The 24,998-nt window shown below is 37.6% G+C and overlaps 2 protein-coding genes across 2 annotated transcripts; one reads left to right on the forward strand and one right to left on the reverse strand.

Moving 5' to 3' along the window:
* Window positions 1-1,156: 1,156 nt before the first annotated feature.
* On the reverse strand, window positions 1,157-5,657 carry LOC111394166. The gene is made up of 3 exons (XM_023019933.1): window positions 5,039-5,657; window positions 4,493-4,924; window positions 1,157-4,379 (listed from the first exon to the last, which is right to left on the reverse strand). Exons 1-3 carry the CDS (start codon window positions 5,655-5,657, stop codon window positions 3,763-3,765), a joined length of 1,668 nt encoding a protein of 555 aa, XP_022875701.1. The 3' UTR covers window positions 1,157-3,762.
* An 11,203-nt stretch (window positions 5,658-16,860) lies between these two features.
* On the forward strand, window positions 16,861-20,479 carry LOC111394167 (agamous-like MADS-box protein AGL75). The gene is made up of 3 exons (XM_023019934.1): window positions 16,861-17,308; window positions 18,656-18,879; window positions 20,360-20,479. Exons 1-3 carry the CDS (start codon window positions 16,927-16,929, stop codon window positions 20,477-20,479), a joined length of 726 nt encoding a protein of 241 aa, XP_022875702.1. The 5' UTR covers window positions 16,861-16,926.
* The last annotated feature ends 4,519 nt before the right edge of the window (window positions 20,480-24,998 follow it).

A 24,998-nucleotide genomic window follows, 5' to 3' on the forward strand; every position in this document is an offset into this window, starting at 1 on the left:
AAAGAATAAAATTGAAGTAGACACCTCAGATTCACCAGAATTCTGGTCACCAGTAAAAAAAGGTCCTTCTCTTTCTTGTCTTTTCCTTTTGTTTACCCCTCCATTGAGGAGCTTCGATTAGAGGACGATTGGCCACAAAGGAGTTGTTCATCGGATTGAATATGTTTTCATATCAAGCTATATAAGTCTCCACTAAATAACACCCGGCCAAAAAAATAATAAATAAATTTTCTTGTATGCAAGTGATATTTGGATCAACATTCCTAAATTATTCGGACGGATGTACATCAATTTTACAAGTTTAATGGGAAAAACTCCACCTACTACCACCTTACCCGTTGACAGCATCCCTTACCTTATACATGACCATACTGTGCTAGGCTTTTTAATCTCATAAAGACCATAACTTAGACTTGAATTAGGTACAACAAAAACACTAGACATTTGACAGCAAAAATGTCAATCCAACATCAATAATCCTCCTTGACACTCTTGCTGGAACCATCAAGGCATTTCCTTAATGGAAGGAATTCTTGTATCTTGCCTCTTGATCTTCCCGTCCCCCTCCCCTGACAAAAAAATAAAAATAAATAAATAAATAAATAAATAAATAAAAGAAAAAAGGATGAACTGGCCTTCTTTTAATTGCAAGATTTTGTGTATTATATGATATGAAAGTTGTTCTTTTATTTTTGATGGTGTTCTTTATATATAAGGGTTGAATTTTGTTCTATAATTTTTATGGTGTTCTGCACATACATCAGCCCTTTCTCCCCGTTCAAACCCGGAACGGTCTTAGCATTAAGAGCATTAAACAAGTGGAGTGATCCCATCTGACCAGCCCCCGAGTCCTGGCAAGTTGTATTTTCTTGCTGTGTTTCTGATATAGAAGCCAGCGACATGAGTTTGGGGCAATCTCGCATGAAATGCGGCCCTTTACAAACAAAACACCCCCGTGGTGCAACCTTTCCTTTTCTTTTCATCATACTCTTTCCGCCAAGGACTTTGTTTTTTGCCAACGGGGTTGTAATCAGCCTTATAATTCGGTTTCCAAGCAGGCCTGCCCCGTAGCTTCTCCTTTTTTCCCTAATTCCCGCCTTTGCCAAAATTTCCCTTGTCAGGTTTGGTTGGCTTTGCCTGCGTTTCAGCACTTCTCTGGAATTCGGTTAATGACTCCGCCACAACAATGGCTTCGTCCACTGTCTTAATTCCCCGACACTGCAGTTCCTGTCTTACCCAATTTGCACAACCATCCAAGAAATAGAACAATAACACATCATCAGGCATGCTAGGAATCTGGAGCATGAGGGTCGTGAATTCCTTGATGTATTCACGAATGATGCTCTTGTGCTTCAATTCCCGCAGTTTCTTACGGGCCTCGTTGTTGGAACAAAGTAAACTAAACAAGCTGAAAATAGAAAATTGCAATAGAAATTCTCCAATTTGGGCTGGAGACAAACCACAGATACAATCAATTCAATTTTTATGCCTACTCTACTGTCCAAGGACACTTATTTATAGCTTAGATTCCTAAACAAACTCAACAATTCTACCTAAACTCAAGCCACGTTCTCCTTTACTTGGACCTGAAGATAAGGAATAGATCAAAACAGATCAGATGTTTCCAGCAGCTTTTGAATTGGTCCTCCTGGTTCTGCGGCTAACATGGACAAATACTTGGGATTGGGCTTCCTTATTCTTCGAGGCTCACCATTCGCCGCCCCTGGAACTTCAACCTTGTCCTCAAGGTGGAAATTTGGGAATTGGTTCTGCACGCGTTCGGTTGATTCCCAGGTGGCTTCTTCATCAGGCATATGCTTCCATTGTACCAACGCTTCCCCTACAATTCTGTTACCCTGCTTTACCCAGCGAAAATCCTTGGCAGCAATTGGTTCAAGCTCAAGACAACCATCTTCAGAAACGGGAGGTGCCGTGCACCGTGAAACTTCTCCAGTTCCGATGCGTCGTTTAAGACAGGATATGTGGAATACTGGGTGTACTTTCGAATGTTCTGGCAGCTCCAATTTGTAAGCTACAGCCCCTATTTTTCCATCACCCTATAAGGTCCAAAGTATTTATTAGCAAGCTTTTGATGAGCTCGTTTGAACACTGATTGCTATCTGAATGGTTGTAATTTCAGAAAAACCCAATCATTCACCTCAAAGGACTCATCACGGCGGTGGGCATCTGCTTGTTGCTTCATTCGGTTCCTGGCCTTTTCCAAATTTTGCTTTAGGCGTTGCAGCAATTCATCCCGGTCACATAGCGCTTTATCCACTTCCTGCACAACCGGCAAATAACGAGTGATTACAGGCGGAGGTCTTCCATACAAAGCCTGAAAAGAGGTGGGCCCAATTGCACGGTGGAATGTGGTATTATACCAGAATTCTGCCCATGGTAACTGATAACTCCATTGTTTTGGTGCTTGACTTGATAGGCAGTGAAGATATTGCTGGAGGCTTCGATTCACTACTTCTGTTTGACCATCAGTCTCGGGATGATATGCAGACGACACCTTTAATTGCGTCCCTTGCAACTTAAAGAATTCCTGCCAAAGATTACTTGTAAACAAAGCACCACGATCATAATAATAGTTCGAGGAACACAGTGGAGGCGAGCCACATTTTCAACATACACCTCTGCAATTTTCTTGGCCGTGAATGGATGAGCCACGGCGATGAAGTGGCCATATTTTGAGAGGCGATCTACTACCACCAGTATGCCATTTTTTCCATTGGAGCTTGGCAACCCATCTATGAAATCAAGAGAAATATCATCCCATACTTGTGAAGGCACGGGAAGAGGTTGAAGGAGACCCGCTGGTGATCGAGAGTCAGTCTTATTTCGTTGGCACACATCGCACGCTGCTACATAATTCTGCACATCTTTCTTGAGTCCGTTCCAACGAAAGGCTTGGGCAATTCTCTTCCAAGTCCGCAATACTCCTGAATGGCCTCCTATTTTTGTATCATGGAACTCCTGGAGTAGAATAGAATCAAGGCTGAATCTGGTGGAATGGCTACTCGTCCCTTGAACCATAATAATTCATTCCTCCATTCATAATTCTGTGCCCCTTCATCATCAGATTCTAGGTGACTTCTTATTTCTTGAACCCATGGGCTTTTAGCTGCTTCCCTTTTTATTTCATCCCATATAACGAATTGTGGCTCTGAAATTGCCAATAGAGTCTGTGACCCCACTTTCCTAGAAAGTGAATCTGCTGCCCTGTTCTCCTTGCCAGGCCTATATACTATTCCATATTCGTAGCGTAGCAACTTTGTGGCCCATTTCTGTTGCTCTGGGGTGGCTACACGTTGCTCCAAGAAATACCGCAAGCTGCGTTGGTCGGTTAAGATCTGAAATTTTCTACCTAAAAGATATGGTCTCCAACATCGAATAGCTTCAAGGATAGCAAGCATCTCCTTTGAATAAATAGGCCAAGCTTTCTTTCCTGGACCCAATGCTTTACTCAAAAAAGCCACTGGTCTTTCTTGTTGAGACAATATAGCTCGAATACCTACATCTGAAGCATCAGTTTCAATGACAAAAGTTTCAGTAAAATTAGGAATGGCCGATACCGGTGTTGTAGTCATAGCAAGTTTGAGCATCTCAAAAGCTTTTACTGCATTTTCATCCCAGTGGAATTGTCCTTTCTTCAACAATTGTGTTAGAGGGGCTGCAATAATTCCGTAATCACACACAAACTTACGATAATACCCCGTAAGTCCTAAGGAACCCCTGAGCTCTGTTAAGTTGGTGGGTCTAGGCCAATTCTTTTATGGCTGCAATCTTACTTTCATCCACTTGTACTCCGTCATTCGAAATTATGTGCCCCAAATAATCCACCTTTGTTTGTCCGAATGCACACTTAGAGCGTTTAAGGAAAAATTGTTGATTGTGCAAAATTTTAAAAACCACTCTGATGTGTTCTACATGCACCTCCCAAGAGCGACTATACACCAAAATATCTTCAAAAAATACAAGTACAAACTTACATAAGAACGGCTTGAAGATGGAATTCATGGTGGCTTGGAATGTTGAAGGCGCATTACAAAGGCCAAAAGGCACGACGAGATATTCGTAATGTCCACTATGTGTTCGAAAAGCTGTCTTATGCACATCATCAGGATGAACTCGAATTTGATGGTATCCAGCTCTAAGGTCAAGCTTGGTGAAATACTTGGCTCCATGTAATTCATCGATCATGTCATCCACGGTTGGAATTGGAAAGCGGTCCTTTATTGTTGCTTCATTTAGCGTCCTATAATCAGTACAAAAACGCCAAGACCCATCCTTTTTCTTAACCAGTAGGACTGGCGAGGAAAAAGGGCTGCGACTAGGGCGATGGTCCCATTTTCCAGCATTTCCGTCACTTGTCGCTCAATTTCATTTTTCTGGAAGTGCGCATATCTGTAGGGGCGCACATTGGTAGCTGAAATCCCTTCTTTCAATGGGATTTGGTGGTCAACTTCTCGAGGAGGGGGCAAGGAACGTGGTTCCTCAAAAATGGCAGCAAACTCCTTCAGTATTTTATCTATATCATTGGGCACTAGTGGAGCATTATCCTTATCAATTTTTACTTCATTTACCACTAACGCAAATAAGGTGCCCCCACCACCAATTTCTTTCTCAAGTGACTGCATAGTAATTACTGTTGAAGAGGATTCCTTTTGACCATGAAGCACGCGAGACTTTCCTTGCCAATTAAATTTCATTGTCATGTTGCGCCAATCACACAACACAGGGCCCAATTCCACCAACCATTGCACGCCTAGTACAACATCTAACCCTTGTAATGGAAGTGAAAACAATGTGACAGCAAAAGAAAAACCTTGGATCTCCAGTGGTACAGTCTCATGCTTCTCTTGGCAAGATAGTTGGCCTCCATCTGCAATCTTCACATTGAAATTATCTGTTGAAGTTACTGGCAAATGAAGTTGTCGAGCAATGCGATGGCTCACAAAATTGTGACTAGAGCCACTGTCTACCAGCACCGTAACTGGATGTTTGCCTATAAATGCCTATAACTTCATTGTACGTGGCCCTTTCCATCCCGAAAAGGCATGGAGAGTGATCTCGGCTTGCTCATCTACACCTTCCTGCTCTAATTCTTTAATTATTGGCCCAGAGTTGGAATTAGATTCGCTTTCCTTGACCTCTCCTCCTTCGATGAAGAAGAGTTGTGGCACTTTACATTTATGGCCATGGGTGAATCGATCATTACAATTGAAGCACAGAGCTTTCTCTTGCCTCCGCTGCATCTCTTCCCATGATATGCGCTTAACCGGAGAGCCAACAACCTGCCTTGGTGCAGTAGGTGCTGTTGCAGGTGGGGTAGCTGTGATAATTCGTGTTTGCGGGATAGTTCGCGTCACTTCGACCCGTGCTTGCCTTCTTTTCCTCACGAGCTGGTCATCCTTCATCCTGGCCACCCCTATAGCATCGCGTAGAGTCTTCGGCTTAGCCATTCGTACTTCGACCGCTATGTCCTCACGTAGACATCCAAGGAAAGTGCCGACTAGAGCCGATTGGGGCCAGTCAACTCTGTTCGCCAACCTTTCAAACTCACACTGATAATCCCGGAGAGTCCCAGTTTGTTTTACTCTGGATAGTGCCTCGTCAAAGCACTCGTACTCTGTAGGGCCGAAACGAGTCATGAGTTCGCCTCAAATAAACTCCAGGTAATCTCCATCCTTTCATCTCTTTGTACCCTCTTGAGCCATTGCCACCATTGGTTAGCTTTTCCCTCCAGGTGGAAGGTTGCCAAGGCAACCTTCTGGTCCTCTCCAGATTCCTGAAATTCAAAGTATTGAGAGACTCAACTAAGCCACTCAGTAGGATCATCACCCGAGAATTTCGGAAAGTCCATCTTAGTGAATCTTGTGTGGTTGAAGTGGTGGGACCCTTCCCCTTTGTTGGACCCTCCATGAGATGAAGAGCTCTTCTCGCTGTGGGGTTGCGATGATTTTTCCCAGGACATACGAAACCCAGATAATGAGTCAAGGACCTCCTTCAGCTTGTCCTCCATTCCCCGCATCTGAGCTCGTGTTTCCCCAGATTCGGTGGCTGATCGCTGCAAGCCATCACGCACCTCCCGCAATTCGTACTCCAACCTGTCAAGTCTTTCCTTGTTGGTTCCCATCTCGCAACCGGCTCTGATACCAGAATTGTTGGAACACAGTAAACTAAAAAAGCTGAAAATAGAAAATTGCAATAGAAATTCTCCAATTTGGGCTGGAGACAAACCACAGATACAATCAATTGAATTTTTATGCCTACTCTACTGTCCAAGGACACTTATTTATAGCTTAGATTCCTAAACAAACTCAACAATTCTACCTAAACTCAAGCCACGTTCTCCTTTACTTGGACCTGAAGATAAGGAATAGATCAAAACAGGTCAGATGTTTCGAGCAGCTCTTGAATTGGTCCTCCTGGTTCTGCGGCTAACATGGACAAATACTTGGGATTGGGCTTCCTTATTCTTTGAGGCTCACCCCTCGTATACAACATTTTCAGGATAAAGCTGCCTTTTCAGCTCTTTCTTAAACTTGTCCCTGTTAGGAAATTAGACGGCTACTAATTCCGCCAGGATGAGTGGGACGCAAAATAATTTAAACTGAGAAGAAATAAATGTAGCAAAAATAATAAGTGCAAGTGACACAAGAATTTACGTGGTTCGGCAATCGTGCCTACGTCCACAAACCCACACCAATTCTTTTACTGTATCAACAAGAGAATAAAAGGAATACAACAAATACACTCTCTGTATTTTATTTGCCTACGCAAAGACAATCTCTCGATTTTCTCTCGTTAATTTTCTACACAAACGAAAGCCTAACTGCTTCTCACTTTGTGTTTTGCTCATTATCTCTCGTTTTTTCACTCTACACGATTTTCTTGCACTTCTCTTTTGCTCATGTTTTGGCACACATTTCCCTTTGCTTTGGCCCCAATTTATAGTGAAAAATCTCACCATCCTCATAAATGCATCTCCATTATTTTTCAACAAAATTGGCTTTCATTAAATGCATGGCCCAAAGTCTTCATAATATTGTGGTTGGCGGCTGCATGGCTGCAACAAATATTTCCATCCACATTGCTTTTTCAACATTTGCAGCCATCATTTGAAAACCAATTATTTGACACTATTGAAATTGTGAAGCCTAACATTTAGGCTCCATATTTTTCAACAATCTCCCACTTGGAGACTAATGTGGCTTCACCTTAAGACATCCTGCGAGCAGTTTCTTTTTAATAAAATTGGTGTGGATTACCTTCCTCATCTTCATTTTAGAAGGCCAACTGAAGTTGAACATAACTCCAGTTTTTCCGTAGTTACCGCCTTGGTTAACATGTTAGCTGGGTTTCTACTACCCTAGATCTCTTCCAGTGTCAATACTCCATCCTCCAAGAGAGATCTAATGAAGTGATAACGAAGTCCTATGTGCTTCGTTCTCGAATGAAATGCTGCATTCTTTGCCAAATGTATAGCACTCTGACTATCACTGTGCAAAACATTCTTTTCCTGCTTGAGACCCAATTATGTCAACAGACCTTGTAACCAAATCATCTCTTTGCTAGCTTCGATTACTGCCACGTACTCTGCTTCTGCAGTGGATAAAGCAACAACCTTCTATTTTTGAGAAACCCAACTCACTGCAGTAGTACCATCTGTGAATACATAACTGGTGGTGCTTTTCCTGTGATCGACCTCGCCAGCAAAATCTGCATCTACAAAGCCTTGTAGTGCCAACTCACCTCTTTTAAAATACAAACATTTATCAACTGTACCCTGTAGATATCTCAATATCCACTTTACTACCTCCCAATGTTGCTTTCCTGGATTCGTCATGAATCTGCTCACAACTTCCACTGCATGAGCAATGTCTGGTCTTGTACAGACCATGGCATACATTAAACTTCCAATGGCTGAGGCGTATAGAATAGTAGCCATGAAGTTTCTTTCATCTTCTATTTTCGGAGACTGGTCGTTTGATAGACGAAAGTGATTAGCCAATGGCGTGCTAGCTGCCTTTGCATTGTTCATGTTGAACCTGTGCAAAAATTGACTAATGTACTTGGCTTGGGATAACTGCAAAGTGCCTTTTTGCTTGTCCCTACAAATTCTCATCCCTAGAATTTGTTTAGCTGGACCCAAGTTCTTCATTTCAAATTCTGTTGACAGTTGCTTCTTTAATTTCTAAATTTCGTTCATGTCTGGTCCCGCTACTAACATGTCGTCAACAAAAAGTAGCAAAATAATGTAGCTGAACTCTAGCCTCTTAAAATAGCAACAATGGTCAGCGTTGCACTTGTAATAGTCATTTTTCCATAAATCTGTCAAACTTCCTGTACCACTGCCTCGAAGCTTGTTTTAGGCCATACAAGCTTTTCTTCAATTTGCACAAGAGCTTCTCTTTTCCTTTGATTGAGAAACCCTCTGGTTGCTGCATATATATCTCCTCATCTAGGTCACCATGGAGAAAGGCAGTTTTCACATCTAACTGCTCTAAGTGCAGCCCCTCTGCTGCAACAATACTCAAGACTGATTGAATTGTTGTCAGGTTTACTACTAGAGAATAAATCTCTGTGTAGTCAATTCCTTCTTTCTGTTGAAAGCCTTTGACCACCAATCTCGCCTTGTATCGCTTTGATCCGTCATGTTCCTCCTTAACTCGATAGACCCATTTATTGTGTAGGGCTTTCTTTTCTGCAGGTAACTCAACTAGCTCCCACGTTTGATTAGAGATAAGAGACGTTATCTCATCTTTCATTGCAAGCTCCCACTTAATTGCATCCTCTCCCTGACATGCCTCATCATAGCATTCAGGTTCATCGGCATCAGTAAGTAATAAATAATTTATGTACTTTCTATTTAGAACATGTGGTCGGGAAGATCTTCTAGGAATAGGAGTTGGAGGTAAAGTCTCTGCAACAGCTTCCTCTGGCTGAGGAATTTCATCTGTCTGCTTTGACATACTACTACTTGGAGTATCATCCAACTCAACATATGTTGGATTATCATGTATGTCACTGGACTGCGCTGTATCTCTATCCTTGTAATCACCCTTTCATCGAATATGACATCCCGACTTCTGATGACCTTTTTGTTCTTATCATCCCAAAAGCGATACCCGAACTCATCTCTACCATATCCAATGAATGTACACTTTAGTGATTTGGGATCAATCTTACCCCTAGCTTGAACACTAATATGTACATATGCGACACAACAAAAAACTTTCAAATGAGAAAGTTTTATTTCTTTTCCGCTCCATACTTCCTCCGGTATCCTGTACTCTAAAGGCACTGATGGCCCGCGATTGATTAAGTATGCTGCTATGTTGATAGCTTTGGCCCAAAATTGTTTAGGCAAGCCAGCATGTAACCGCATGCTTCTGGCTCTCTCTGTCAACGTCCGGTTCATTCGTTCGGCCACACCATTTTGTTGCGGTGTTCCTGGCAACGTCCTTTCCAGTTTGATACCACTCTGGTAACAAAACTTTTTGAAATCAGTATGTTCGTACTCTCCGCCATTATCTGATCTCAATTTCTTTTCTCGCAAACCTGTTTCATTCTCCACCATAGCTTTCCACTTCTTGAACATCTCGAACACTTTGGATTTGTGTCTCAAGAAGTAGACCCATACTTTTCTGGAGTAATCATCAATGAAAGTCACAAAATAAGACTTTCTGCCAATAGATGGAACTGCAGCTGGTCCCCAGACATCTGTGTGGACTAACTATAGCTTTTCCTGCTTCGGAGTTTTGCCACACTTGTTGAAACTCACTCGCTTCTGCTTCCTGAAGATGAAACTCTCACATAGGTCTGCATCAATAGATTGAAGTCCTGGTAGTTTCCCTTTGTCATGCATGTACTTGAGTCCTTTCTGACTTATATGCCCCAGTCTCTTGTGCCATAGATTCGGATCTTCATTTGAATCAGCAACTGCAATTATTCCGCAAGCACTCATTGTGGTGTAAAGAGTACCACTTTTCTTGCCTTGTGCTATGGTCATTGTACCCCTGGAAACCTTCCAAATATCACCGTTGAAGGTTGTGACATAACCCTCATTTGATAGTTAGCCTACAGATATTAAGTTCTTCCTCAAGTCTGGAATATTTCTGACATCCTTCAATTTTCATATAGATCCATTAAACTTGATCTGTACTTTGCCTTTTCCGACTACGTCACATGGTTGATCATCACCAAGATACACTTTTCCAAGATTGCCCAACTCATAACTCGTAAAGAGTTCTATATTTGAAGTAGCATGAAAAGATGCTCCAGAATCTATTACCCAGTATTCTGCTTTGCTTTCCAAAGAGCATATCAAAGCATCATCAGATTCTTCTGCTACAACATTGGCCTCGATTTTGTTTTCATTTTCTTTCTTGGAAACTTGACACTGATTTTTGTAGTGTCCGATCTTGCCACAATTCCAACATTCAACAACTTTTGATTTGTTGGAATTCTTTGGATTTCTGGATTTTGATCTACCAAACCTTGACTTGCTCCTGTAATGCCCTTTACCTCTGTTTGAACTTCTGCCTCTGCTCTCCACATTCAAAGCGGCTCCAGAAGTGGAAACACCTTCTGACTGTCTTCTTATTTCCTCGGTCAGGATCATACTCACGACATCTTCAAATTTCAATTTGGACTTCCGGCAGAGCTATTAATTTTTGTAACTGTGCCATTCCAACTCTTAGGCAGCTGCCCGAGAATCAATAAAGCTCGAACCTCATCACTGAACGTGATTTCGACTGTGTTTAACTGGTCCATCACTTCATTGAACACATTTAGATGTTCTACAAATCTTTCGCCTTCTGCAATTTTCATAGTAAATAGTTTTTGGATTAAATGAACTTTGTTTGCTGCAGATGGTTGTTCATACATGCTAGACAAGGCCGCCATGAGAGATGCCATCATCTTCTCATTTTTTATGTTGAAAGCGACTGACTTTGATAATGTCAGCCTTATTGTGCCAAGAGCCTTTCGGTCAAGTAATTCCCACTCGTCGTCGGTCATGTCCTCCGGCTTACGTGAAGTGGTTTATACAGGTCCTTCTGGTACAAATAGTCCTCCATTTGCATCTTCCAAAATCCAAAGTTTGTGCCATCAAACTTATCGATTTTGGATATCTTCTCGTCTGTTGCCATTCCTTCCACTTAAATTCTAGAGCTCTGATACCAGTTGTTAGAAAATTAGACCGCTACTAATTCCGTCAGGATGAGTGGGACGCATAATAATTTAAACTGAGAAGAAATAAATGTAGCAAAAATAATAAGTGCAAGTGACACAAGAATTTACGTGGTTCGGAAATCGTGCCTACGTCCACAAACCCACACCAATTCTTTTACTGTATCAACAAGAGAATAAAAGGAATATAACAAATACACTCTCTGTATTTTATTTGCCTAAGCAAAGACAATCTCTCGATTTTCTCTCGTTAATTTTCTACACAAACGAAAGCCTAACTGCTTCTCACTTTGTGTTTTGCTCATTATCTCTCGTTTTTTCACTCTACACGATTTTCTTGCACTTCTCTTTTGCTCATGTTTTGGCACACATTTCCCTTTGCTTTGGCCCCAATTTATAGTGAAAAATCTCGCCATCCTCATAAATGCATCTCCATTATTTTTCAACAAAATTGGCTTTCGTTAAATGCATGGCCCAAAGTCTTCAAAATATTGTGGTTGGCGGCTGCATGGCTGCAAAAAATATTTCCATCCACATTGCTTTTTCAACATTTGCAGCCATCATTTGAAAACCAATTGTCTGACACTATTGAAATTGTGAAGCCTAACATCTAGGCTCCATATTTTTCAACAGTCCCAGGTTTCAACCTTGGACGCAACTTCAGCCAGCTTGTGTCTCCACCATAACGCAGTTGTATCTGAAAGGTACATAGTTGCTGTTCGAACTTTCATCCCTTCTTCTAGGATATTCACCCCCTCGAAATAAACTTCCATTCGCCACAAGAAATATTCCACATCGTTGCATCTCGTTTTCCCTCAAACATTTTTGGCTTAGGATATTTGATTCTAGAAGCTGCAACAACTGCAGCGGACTGCTTGTACATATCCAGCTTCCGGCTCATTTGTCAATCAAAGTTAACAATACCTTCACCTGGTTCTGCGTGGCAGTTACAGAATCAAGCGCTTCATTTTGCAGTCGACCAAAGTCTTCTTCTATGGGTGCTACTGGAAATTGTAGGTTGCTCATATTTTTTTCTCTTGATGCCCAGTTGGTTATGTTTTCCTTGAAGGACTTTAATGAGCATTCTAGATGATTATTTTGATGGCTACTATTCATAAGAGATGTTAGAATCTCAGGTAATTGTTACACATTGTCTTCTTCTTGCCAACTCTTTTCACTAGATTTATTTCAAATATGAGTTTCCTCTTGAACTAAATATCTTGCCAAAACTGTACATCCAACTTTTCTAGGTATTGAGTCCATAAAAGTGTTTTCTTCACCTGGTTTATTATCTATTCGTGGTCATGGATTTTCTGCAGAAAGTATACAATAATCATATATATTTTTTTAACTAAACTCTTACTCCCAGGCGTGATTGCCGCACCTTAACACGGGGTTAGCTTTGAGGTAAAACATTCTGAGAGTCAATGGAAGTGATACACGCCATGGTAATTTAAGTACCCTTTTGGCCCTTGTCAATTGCTTTTGAAACGATGTTTCTTTTAATTTCCTTATAAATAGCGATCAGATTGCCAAGACATATTTCTAGCACATACATTCTTGTCCCCATTATTAGTTCACTCAGACTCGAGCTGTCTGCTGAAGTTGGTAGACAGGTAAAGTACTCGTTAAAATAAAAAAAAATTGTTGGTTTTTTTTTTTTTGCTAAAATTATGTTGATTTTCTTTGTTGTTATATAATGAAAGTTGATACTAATGGGACATCTTGTCAAGGCTAGATAGGAACTTGTTGATTGGAGGATCAGAATTTTCTTTGTTGTTATATTCTATTAATGCTTTTGTTTGCTCATTACTTTTGTTTTCTACAAGTATGCTGCAAAAAACTGAAAGTCGCATTTTGTTTCTCCAAGTAGAGGTGGATTCGAGTGAAAAACGCTGCCCGTGGGATACAAATTTCACAGGTGCAAGGTGCTTGTTATGTCAGTGAACCTGCAAATATAGTTTGGTATTTTTTTTCAACACTCAAGTAAATAAAAGTTCTTAGATGAAACAAATGCACTACTAAAATGCATACTTGATAAAATACTTTTATATAGTATACTTGATACAATGCTGCCCAATCAATGGAGATCCGAATTATGACTTAGAAATAGTGAAAACTCCCACTGCAATCTCAAGTCTATGCTAATGGCTATACCTGGAGACTCATAAGCATTACCAAGAGGGGCTATTGCGGTGTTGAAGCCAAATGAGTAAGTAGTTTCTAGCAATTCATATTGACCTTTTTATGTAGAGGATGCGATGTTTTGAGCTAGAAACTAAAGAGGAGACAATATGGGCCTTTTACGTTGATTTTGTTAGAGAGATGTTTATTGTTGTTCTTTTCCTTTGTGCTGACGGAAGCAACGCCCACTTCTGCTAATTATCGATCATGTATGTACCAAATTGAATTGGGGTGTTACTTTTTTTTCCATAACAAGTTTGCTATTCAGTTATTCATAACTTTATAGACATGAAAGAAGTTACGTTTTCGAAATTAGTGTTTAAGCAATCATTCGTAAATAAGTGTCATGTGACAATATTTGTTAGTTCTCATACCGGTGATATGATTTTGGTCTATTGAATTTCAGCAAAGAAGAAGGAAAAGAAGAGTATGCACTTTTTATTTTAATCCTATCGTACTTGCACAAATATATTATGTTCTGCTTTGGCTGATTAATCTATTCATATCTTCTGTAGGACAAAGATCAGAAAGCATGAGATGAACAAATATATGCAACAGAGGATGATTGTATACTGATGAAATTTTTTTTCTTTCCAAACTTATCTAAAGTTATCTTTGTTCTTTGTTTTATTTTTTACATGACCAGTTCGAAAAATACGAACACTAATTTTTCAAGTTACTCATTTTTGGCGAATTATCAGAGATGTCCCCTATCGTTTGGGGTCACTGGGCATTGTGGACCAATCATTTTTGGGCTCAGCAATTTGGCTTCGCTTTTATGGAAAATACAATTACTCCCCATGCAACCTACTACCATCACACCAACTAGTTTTCCCACCGTCGGTTATTACATGTACGAGGATGATGTAGCTACAGCCATTGTTTGGAAGATCAGACAAATTTTTAATCTCCTTTTCCTCTCTTCGTCATGAAATTGTAACCTGTAAGGGTGCTTGCAAATTTGCAATTATCAGAGCCCAAGAATCATAGGGTATCAAATAAGGAACATGTTAAACATATAGCGGGGAATGGCTCGATAACAATTTCTAACGATGTTGTGATTATTGAGATCGAAATGGAAGCTATGAAATCAAAAGAAGAGGTGGGGCTAGAAAAGAATGCAAAGGAAAAGCTATGAAAGAAGGCGAAGGCTAAGTTGAAGGAGCAACTTGGGCCGGAGAAAATTGCAAACACTTGTTATTACCTTTTAAACTATTACCTTGCAGAATCTCGTAAAGTCGTTGTTACATGAGAATATTTTCAGTGTGACTTGCCAAATATTAAAATTATTCTTCCCTTCAAAATGTTCCAACTGAAATTTGAAACTTGTCATTGTCTTCCTAGCAATCCCAAAATTTGAACATTGAGCTCTAACGCCACTATTGAAATGATGATGATTCCATAGAACCAACGAAAATACAAAACACTAAACGAATTGGAAAGAAAAGTAATAATTAAATGTGGTCCGACAAACCACATACAACCACGGAAGAATGCTAAAAATAAATTTTTTAGTGGATTTTGATAAAAGAATGATAATATGTTGGGTAAAAAAGATGATAAAAATTGTAGATTCCATAAAATATGTGATAAAAAAATGAATTTTATAAAATGAGAGCCAAACATGTACTTATCGCCTTATCTTCATCCTTAATCTGACCATCAACAATAAGTAACTCAATTACACATTTTTTTAAATTTATATAGATGATCCATTACATACGAATCCTCATCGGTCTTCAACTTATATAATTACTTCTTCAATTATAGAGCCTGTTTGAGAGTGATTTTGAAAATTGATTTTTTGACCGTTAGGGAAAAAGTGGGGTCCACATGTAAAAGAATTAATCAAATATGACTGTTGAAATAGTGAAATAACGATCAAAAAAATCATTTTTTTGAGAGAAAAAATCACTCCCAAACAGGCTCATAACCTATATTTGAGTAATTTAGACATACAAATCTTCTGACTTTTTTCATAACTTAGAAGGTGATATCACATTTAGAATACTATACTTTACCACGCGAGCTAGAGACAATCTAATCGTATTGATTGCCATTGCTTCTAACTCTTGCAGCTTTCATCCTTTTTAGACTCTTACCTTTTAAAATCTCATAAAGTCCACGACGTACAAGAATATTTTCAATGTACTTGCCAAATGTTAAAATTATTCTTCCCTTCAAAATGCTCCAACTCATATTTGAATCTTTCCATCATCGTTACAGCAATCCCAAATTTTGAACATCGAGCTTTGATACCACTGATGGAAAAAATTTAATCCAGAAAGGTACGAAACACAAAATGAGTAAAAAAGACACGAAATAATTAAATGTTGTTCAACAAACCACCTACAACCAAGGAAGAAGAGACTTTGCTCCTGTTTGGTTTAGCTAAAAATCATATTTTATTAAATTTTGATAGAAGTATGACAAAATGTATGGCGAAAAAAATGATAAAAATTGTGGATCCTATAAAATATGTAATTGAAAATGAATTTTAAAAAAGAGCCAAACATAAGCTTTAATGATTTAAAAAAAAATACTCAATAAAAATTTTCATTTACCTCACCACTTTTTCCCACACAAAATTAGAATATTAATCCAAATCACACATGTCCCCTTTTTCTAGTTCTCTCTTTCGCCTCTCTCTACCTCCTATCTTCAAAATCGGTCAAATAGGCTTAATAACAAATTTTTAAGAAGATAGACACTTGCGAATTCTCATAAAATGTTAAAAAATATACAAAACGTTTTCAATTAGGGATTGAAACTAGGAGCCTGTTCATTTGGCTTGATCACACTAAAATATATGCAAAACATTTCTACCAAAATCTTCCTTCTTTTGCTGTATCGTCACGTTTCTCACTTTCTCGTGTGTGTATAATCAAATTCTAAGCTTGGTTACTTAATTGCACGATAACCAACTCTTTTTCCTAATTAGTCAATATTACTTCGTTAAACAACAATTATGAGGAGAATTCTTGAGAGTGTTTTTTAGCCCATTTTTTGTGAAAATAAATTTTATAATAACGATTTTTAAAAGAATGTATGTATAATAATAATAATAATAATAATAATAATAATAATAATAATAATAATAATAATAATAATAAATAATAATAATAATAATAATAATAATAATAATAATAATAATAATAATAATAATAATAATAATAAGTTTATGTGTAAAATTATTTTATCGAGAGAATGTGATTAAAAATGAGTTTGGCAAAAAATAATTTTTTAGAGAATGAGGACAAACAGGGCCAAATTTGATATGAAGGAAATTGCAATTTTACTCCCCAACAATTACAACTCAAAAATTTACATAACCGCCTTAAACTTGAATGCAGTAGTTTCAATTTTCAAATATCAATTGCCCGCCTCTTTCCCAACGGCTCAATTCCCCACTCCCCCTCTTATAAAAGAAAGCCCTCGTCTCGAACACACAACAACTAATTTCAATTCCCGCCTTTGAACCCAACGTCTCTTCAATTCTCTCTGTTTCGGTTTCAATTTTCTCTTCTCTTGAAAGATTACATGGCGGATGCTGATGTGTTGAAGGCCAAGAAAAAAGCATTCTTGAGGAGAAAAGAATGCATAAAGAGGAAGACTATGGAATTGTCAACTTTATGTGATGTGAAAGCCTGCGCAGTGATTTTAGGCCCCGATGGACAGATTGATTCTTGGCCGGAGAATCGTAGTGAAGTGCAGGAGGTGATCAATTTGTACCAAAACGGGTCTCGTAATAAAAAGCGGAAGCAACAATATGATGATAGGGGTTGTAACAAGAAGAAGGTTTTGGGTGGTGATGAAGGGACTTCGAATCCGGAAGAATTTCTGAAAAAGATTGATGCCAAATTGGGTGAAGTCAAGAAACGGATTCAGTTTCTCAGGTCCAAAGAACAAGAAATCGAACCAGGTATTTTCACCAGCCCCTTTTTAGTTTTTAGTCATGTTTCTCTGTTCTTTCTGGAATTCATATACTTGTTCTATATTCATTCATGGATAGATGTTGCTTGTTGCTTGAATTGATTTTTACTTTAGATGGTTTGTTGCCCAGAATGTGACGTTCAGCACTAGTACCCTTATAAGTAAATAAGCAATCTTAATTTCCCAGCATAAACTTAAAATTTTTAGAAATATTGATATAAAACTATACTACCGAAAACACAAAGAATCGGAGGTTTAAATCTTATGAGATCAGTTTTATGTAATAATTATTAGACTTGATCACTTCTCTTATGTTGTCACAAAATCTAGGCTTCTTCGATCTGGTCTTGTAATAAAGGCACTTCCATTGTTACTTTTCTTCTTCTGCATTGTTACTTTCATTTTTCCTTTTAGTCTTTTCTTCTTCTGCTCTTCCCCAAATCACAGCATAGAACCCGACGACTAATACAAAAGCACCAGCAATACTGCCAGAAGTTTCAAAAGCAATAGTCAAACTCAGAATAAGAAACTTGAAAAAAATAACCAGAAAGATATTGCTGATGTGAATTTAAGTTGCAGTTTATACCTTCCAAAATAAAGAACTTCTCCCTGAAAGATAACACCAATGACAACAGCAATAACAATTGTCAATGGATTAAACAGAGAAACAAATGTTGCTGTTGTCATTGTTATTTCTCGCAAAATAACAATCGTGAGTGTTCGTAAGCCTCAAGGTTTTACTTCTCAAAGTAAATAGATGTGAGTGTTCGTAAGAAATTTCCATGGCAATGGTTGTTGAATACGAAGAATAGCTAATGACAATTGATTTTGTGAATCTTTTTGAGTATTGTCATCATCTTTAATTGACTTGGGATATTAAACCTTAACAGTTATGTATATATCCTGAATGAATCTTGTAAATCAAGTGACTCAGGTTCCAGAAAGTTAACAAATGACACACTTTATATAACAAAAAAAAAAAATGCTTTAGCAACTAAAATTTAATTGTTTCTACATTTTCTTCTCTTCCTTGATTTATGGGGGAGAATGTGCAAAGGGAAGGGAGATAAAAAAAGGAATTAAGCCTGGAAGTTCAAAAACTTACAAATGTTACCCTCTTATGTGACTACTATTTTTCTCTGTCAAAATCTGGACACAATCTGTGACTGATTGCAGCAATTGTAAGTGGTATTCCGCAAAATTGTTTGAAACATTAGCCAAGCGAAATTATGTCTGAAAGCGAGACCATCCTGTCCTATATTGTCCATGTATATTCCAATCTTATGTCCATCAAGAAATATTTTTACCAAGAGACTTATAACTTCTGATTTTCCAGGCTGGCCTCAAAAAGATTCACAAAATTTGGGCTCACATTCTAATGTTGGAATGCTGGATTTTGGAAATCAGTTGCCTGTGGATATCGGTGGCTTTACTAGCAATTTTCATTCTACAAATTTCGGACCAGGAACCAGCTTTCAGTCATCACAGGCAGCCTTCTCTCAGCTTCAACAGCAGCTGCACATGGAGCAGCCATGGAACTGTATTGATTCTCCATTCTCAGTAAGCGATAACTTTTCAGAATTTTTTGACGATCAAGAATGCTACATTCTAACCATACAAATCAAAGAAAGAGCAAAAAAATGAGCATTGCATTCTGAACATATAAGAATGCCCTGCTCTACATCAGTCCATTAACGGCTAGAACTTTTAACAAAAAATATGCATGACATTCACCCAAAAAAACCGTAATTTACATTAACAGCAAACCAACATGTATCACTTACATTATGTGTAGCAAAAAACGGACACTAAAAATCATCCACCATAATTATGCTCATCGTTTGCAGCTACTAATTACATTAAAAAAAAAAAAAAAAAGTGTACTAGAATTTTGTCATCAAAAAAAATAAAAAAATAAAATTGAAGTAGACACCTCAGATTCACCAGAATTATGGTCACCAGTAAAAAAAGGTCCTTACTTCTCTTTCTTGTCTTTTCCTTTTGTTTACCCCTCCATTGAGGAGCTTCGATTAGAGGACGATTGGCCACAAAGGAGTTGTTCATCGGATTGAATATGTTTTCATATCAAGCTATATAAGTCTCCACTAAATAGCACCCGGCCAAAAAAATAATAAATAAATTTTCTTGTATGCAAGTGATATTTGGATCAACATTCCTAAATTATTCGGACGGATGTACATCAATTTTACAAGTTTAATGGGAAAAACTCCACCATCTTAAAATATAATGAGCAATCAAAGACATCTTTTAAAACACGTTGAGCAAAAAAAGACTATTGAGCAATCAAATACACATTTCTTACATAGCAATTTGCATAATGTTGTTTTGGCTCCACATTCAATCTCAATTTCATAAGAATTGTGAAATGGATATCAAGCCGTGAGTAACGTTCAATACTTTCATAAGTATAGTTAACAAAACTCGACATTTAAAACTTCAATAAGTAGTCGAAGACACAAACATAATTCAGTGATTAGTGAGACAATTAATCCCTGTTTTGATGGCCATGTTGTATAAAAATGAAGTCTTGAATAGTGATTTTTTTTTTTATAAGGTGATTAAAAAATATGGAAAATTTTTAAGTATACGTGAAAAATATTTTATTGTAAGAATGTGTAATTGAAAATGAGTATAGAAATAAATAGTTTTCCTACATATATAAAAGAGCGAAAGAATTGCCCGACACGTGTCGCAAATATATATCATCCTTCATTTTTTTCCCCTCTCATTTCATCATTAGCGGAAAATGATTTGGGCCATTAGAAGAAAGCATGAGGCAGTCTCCATTTTTCTCCTCAATTTACCATTCCTCCACTACTCTTCTTCTTCATCTTCTTTCCCTTCTTTCCAGAAATCCAAATAACTGAAATCTCATCTGAATTCGAATTGCAAAAGAAGGCCTAAATTGCACTGGACGGGGTTGACTAGTTAGTCTTATGTAAGTTGATTACTTTCTTTTTATTTTTTGTCTAAATCAAACGAGAAATAGAATCAATCGAATTTGAAAAATTTAATTCAGTCGGATTTGAATACGGAGTGTACATGCGAGACGTGCACTGCGAAGAGCAATCTCCGCGCTACGTTTGAGATATGTGGTCTTCGCGATGCTTGCTCTCCGTGCAACACGAATTTAAAGTAAATCAAAAAATATGTAATTTAATTCAATATTTAAAAGCAAATGTTAAAATTATCTTGGATTCTTGAGCAAAAATAGAGATATAGGGGCTTGAATTTTCCCAATATCGACAAGGTAGCTAGTAGAGGTCCTTGTAAAAGTTGGAGTTAATTGTTCCAATGGTCCCTGAACTTAGGTCCATGTCTTTAATTGGTCACGTAAGTTTAAAATGTTGAGTTTTGGTCACTAAACTTAGGTCCATGTCTTCGATTGCTTATTAAAGTTTAAAATGTCGAGTTTTGACCACTAAACTTTGAAAAATATTGTACATTAATCACTGTAAACTCGACATTTTTTGAAGTTTAACATTTATGCTAGTGAATTACGTACGACGTTTTCCAAAGTTCAATGGCTAAAACTTGACATTTTAAACTTCAGTGAGCAATCGAAGATATGTACCTAAGTTCAATACCAAAACTTGACGTTTTAAATTTCGATGACCAATCAAAGATATGGATCGAAGTTCGGTGACCATTGGAACAATTAATTCTAAAAGTTGAGAGTCTTATTACTCCGCACAGCACGGACAACTTCTTTCATATTTTGTCTCATAATCGGGATTACAAGGATAATAGGATCTAATGGTGGGAGCATTGGAGTGGTCTCCACGTAGAGCGAACCCATTCTTCCCGCTGTGCGGAGAACGCATTCTCCTCGCTGTGCGGAGGGCGATATCTGTGCCGTTGTGGAGAACGCATTCTCCGTGCTGTGCGGAGATCGCGTTCTCCGCATTGTGTGGAGAGCGATTATAAGGACAGCTTCTTTCATATTTTGTCTCTTTCATATTTTGTCTCGCAATAAGGATTATAAGGATATCTAATGATAGGATTTGTTGAATAGCAGTTGGACAGTAAATCTTAGAGTCAACGGATTCTTCTCTCACCGGAGTATTCGGAATCGGAGGTAAAGATGGAGAAGAAGAAAAAGAGAAGACAACAGGGGTTCTTCTAAAACGAGCATGGCCAGTTCTTGTTTGACGCAAAAGAGAAATAGCTTTCTCGAATTTGTTTAGTGCCACATCTGTTACACTTAGGCTTGGGCACGGTTTGGTTTGGGTCGGTTTCAACTCCAACCCGAAACCAAAACCAAAACCAAATTAGTCAGTTTGAGCAAATTTCAACCCAAACCAACTCATTCTAATTCTTAAACCGAACCTTTGGTTTGGTTTATCGGTTGGACTTTTAGTCCAAATGAAATTTTTTTAAAGGAAATTGTTCGAGTTTTAGGCGCACTTAAATTACAAGATCTAAAATAACAAATAATTTTATATTATAAGAACTATTGACGAACAAATAAAATCAAGTTCATAGATACGGATCAATAGAAAACTTAAAAAATTTTATTAATTTTTTATGTATTATATAGTCTGACCACATGAATGTGGAAATACGCTAAGTATAACATAATAAGCTTGTGAAAGAAAATTTTCAGTGCTATTACTTACTAGCAACATCATAAATTGGAGGAAATTGAGATATAGAGCCGTGAGATTAGATTTTATCTTTTTTTTTTTTTTCCTTAAAAAAAAAAAAAAAAGGCCTGGTTACACTATCACAGCTACATAATCTATCTCCATTTTGTTGCTTACCTTTTCTTCAGATAAGTGAATCTGCTTGTTTTGATATGAAAATGATCTAATAAGCTTCTCAACACTCTGAAGGCCAGAAGTAGCTTCTTGCACAGCGTTTTGTTCTGATTGTGAAACAAAATTTGTCTGATTCATTATGAGCTCCACAGCCATGGTTGGGTGGAGAATAATGTGCAGGGAAGGTGTTTGATAAATGTTCAAAATGATATTTATATCTTTTGTACTGTAAAGCCAAAAAACAACTCTAAGAAATTCAAATTTGGCAAAAGGAGTAGTTGCTATTTGTTAGAACAGTATAATTGACAGCATGCAACTACACAAACAGAATTACATATATAGAAGTTTTGAATTTTTCCTGATTGAGTGCTAGAGATGGAAATTTAAATAATCACAACAAACATTTTTCGATTAAGTATGAACTAAGTGGGCATGAAAATGGAAAATGAATATTAGTAATCCAGAAAAGAGATGAAGATTGAACAAAAGTTACCCAATTTCACAGGAAAGATATTGTTCCATGTGGTTTATTTATAGTTGAATGCTTATCATTTTCTATCTATTGAAGTTTTGCTTTTCCCTTCTCCCTAAGAATTCCATTCTCGACCTGTAAAGTGTTCTTTTGGATTCTAATTTTAGTGTTTGTATTTTTCTGCTTTTATCTTACGTGGATTTTTACTAATATGCAAAACTTGCCCTTTCTAATTGTTTTTCTGGACAACTTAGTAGCTTTATGTTTATGAAAGTGTATATATTTTCGATTTGTGAACAAAAATATTTCAAATAAAACCGTCAAAAAATCAAGAAAATAGAAATATAGAAATATTGTGGACATTAATAATGAGAGACCTCTTGTCATAAGTGACTACAATATGTGAACTTTACAGCTGAAATCAACAATATACAATATGTTTTTCTTCCTGTAAATTCTAAACATAGAAATTTAAGGAACTAAAATGGAGTTTGATATCACATATCAATTATTATTCATATCCTTGACAAGTGCTTAAAGGCTATGAAATATTTGGTACCAAAGAGAATATGTTGGCATTTTTCTTTTTAGGTCCCAGATTGCTTTTTCTGTTATTTATGTATTCGATCTCAAAGTTCTGATGGTTTGATTCAATTTTTCTACATTTTACCATAGAGGTGAATCAATTTTTGCACTTTTTCTTCTACTATAGTATAATGATTACATATTAATCCATGTGTTTGCCAGTTTTTGCTCTTCAGTTTTTTGCTTCAGTCTCCAACCCTCACTGCAATTATAAAGTGCTGAGTTCTGCACTAGTACTTTCTTTCTTTAACCTGTACTTTTCGTGTTCTATGATTATTTTTGTGCAATCTTCACACCTAATGGTACTAAACTGAAGTTACTAGCAAATTTTAATTTCCGTCTCTTTAGTCGATGTTTGCTTTACTGTCGAAAAATTTTCTAGCCCTAAATGTAAAGAAACTGGAAGAAGCCCCTGAGCAATTCCTGAATTTGTAAATCACGTAGAGATCACTTGAAAATTAGATACTTTAACATCGAGGTTGCCTTTGGCCACTACAAATGGTAACAGTACTTAACATCAATGCAATTGGGAAAGTGTTGCAGAAGGCTTGACAAATGGTACTGAAGGCATAAAGTCTACGTTTAAAGCCCAATGCGAATAAGCTCTCAAGGCACATGTGCTTGAAAAAAATGATTCTAATCTCAATTTTTGAGAGGTTTATGCATTTTTCTATAGGTTTGATGTAGGCGATATAATGTTCATTGTTATGCTTTCCTTTTTTCTTCTGCTGCCATTTATTTTCATTGGCTGCTTTAACTTACAATCAATTTTTATTTCATGTTAAAAGCTAACCATTGCATATATGACTGTGTGAGAAAAGCTTGGCACAATCATAAGCACCAATCCATGAAAGGTTTAACATTGGTGCAGTTGGGAAAGTGTTGCAGAAGGCTTGACAAATGGTACTGAAGGCATAAAGTCTGTGTTTAAAGCCTAATGTGAAAAACCTCTCAAGGCACATGTGTTTGAAAAAAATGATTTTGTTTAACAGCATTATGAACCATTTGTCTCATATGAAGGCCTTGAACAACTGCACCGCTTCATCTTTGTCATGGCAATAACACACACACACATATATATATATTACAGCTGCTTAACAATGCTGCTGGCAATTGTTAAGGTAATATCTCAGTTTTCTTCAATGGAATCTTCCGTTAAATTTATGGCCTTTTTACAGACAATTTTGCAATGTGATTCAATGTGCAAACTTCAATTCCATTGGCTAATTTTTCTACTTGATTATTAGTCAACCTGGAAGTTGAAATCTAAAGAGGCTGTGTATACCATAATGACTAGGATCACACTAAAGAGTACTACGTCTCCATAGAATGCTACGATGGTGAAATGAAGTACATAATTTCCATAGAGCATGATTTTAGAAAATAGCAAAAGGCGTTCAGAAACCTCATTAATAACCACTAATTATAGAGCAAACCTGAATAGTAATTGCTTGTTGTGATAGCCATTCTGGTCTCGGCTTCAGGCAAGTAATTGATAGATATATAAGTACAAAGAGGAAGAAAAACTTAACTTGCTATATTTTAAAACCATACATATTTTAAAACCATACACGGCTGGCATCTTATATAAATTACAAAAGGATTTGCCTTCCGGAGCATAGTCCAGTGGTGCAAAGGACAGGAGTAAGGTTATCTCACGCCTTACTGACAACCACAGTGTGGGGGTTCGATTCCTGAAACATGTATTTGGACTCTTTGTAGGTGCAGTGTACAGGTAGCTCTTGTTTCCTGTCCTGCTGGAACACATCCCGCGATTAACCTCTCTCACAAAGCTCTAGGAATGAAACAGTGGGAGCTCTCAAAGTTGGGATTCAACCTTT

The sequence above is a fragment of the Olea europaea genome, chromosome 5 (genome assembly GCF_002742605.1).
Source record: "Olea europaea var. sylvestris chromosome 5, O_europaea_v1, whole genome shotgun sequence".
Lineage (NCBI taxonomy): Eukaryota > Viridiplantae > Streptophyta > Magnoliopsida > Lamiales > Oleaceae > Olea > Olea europaea.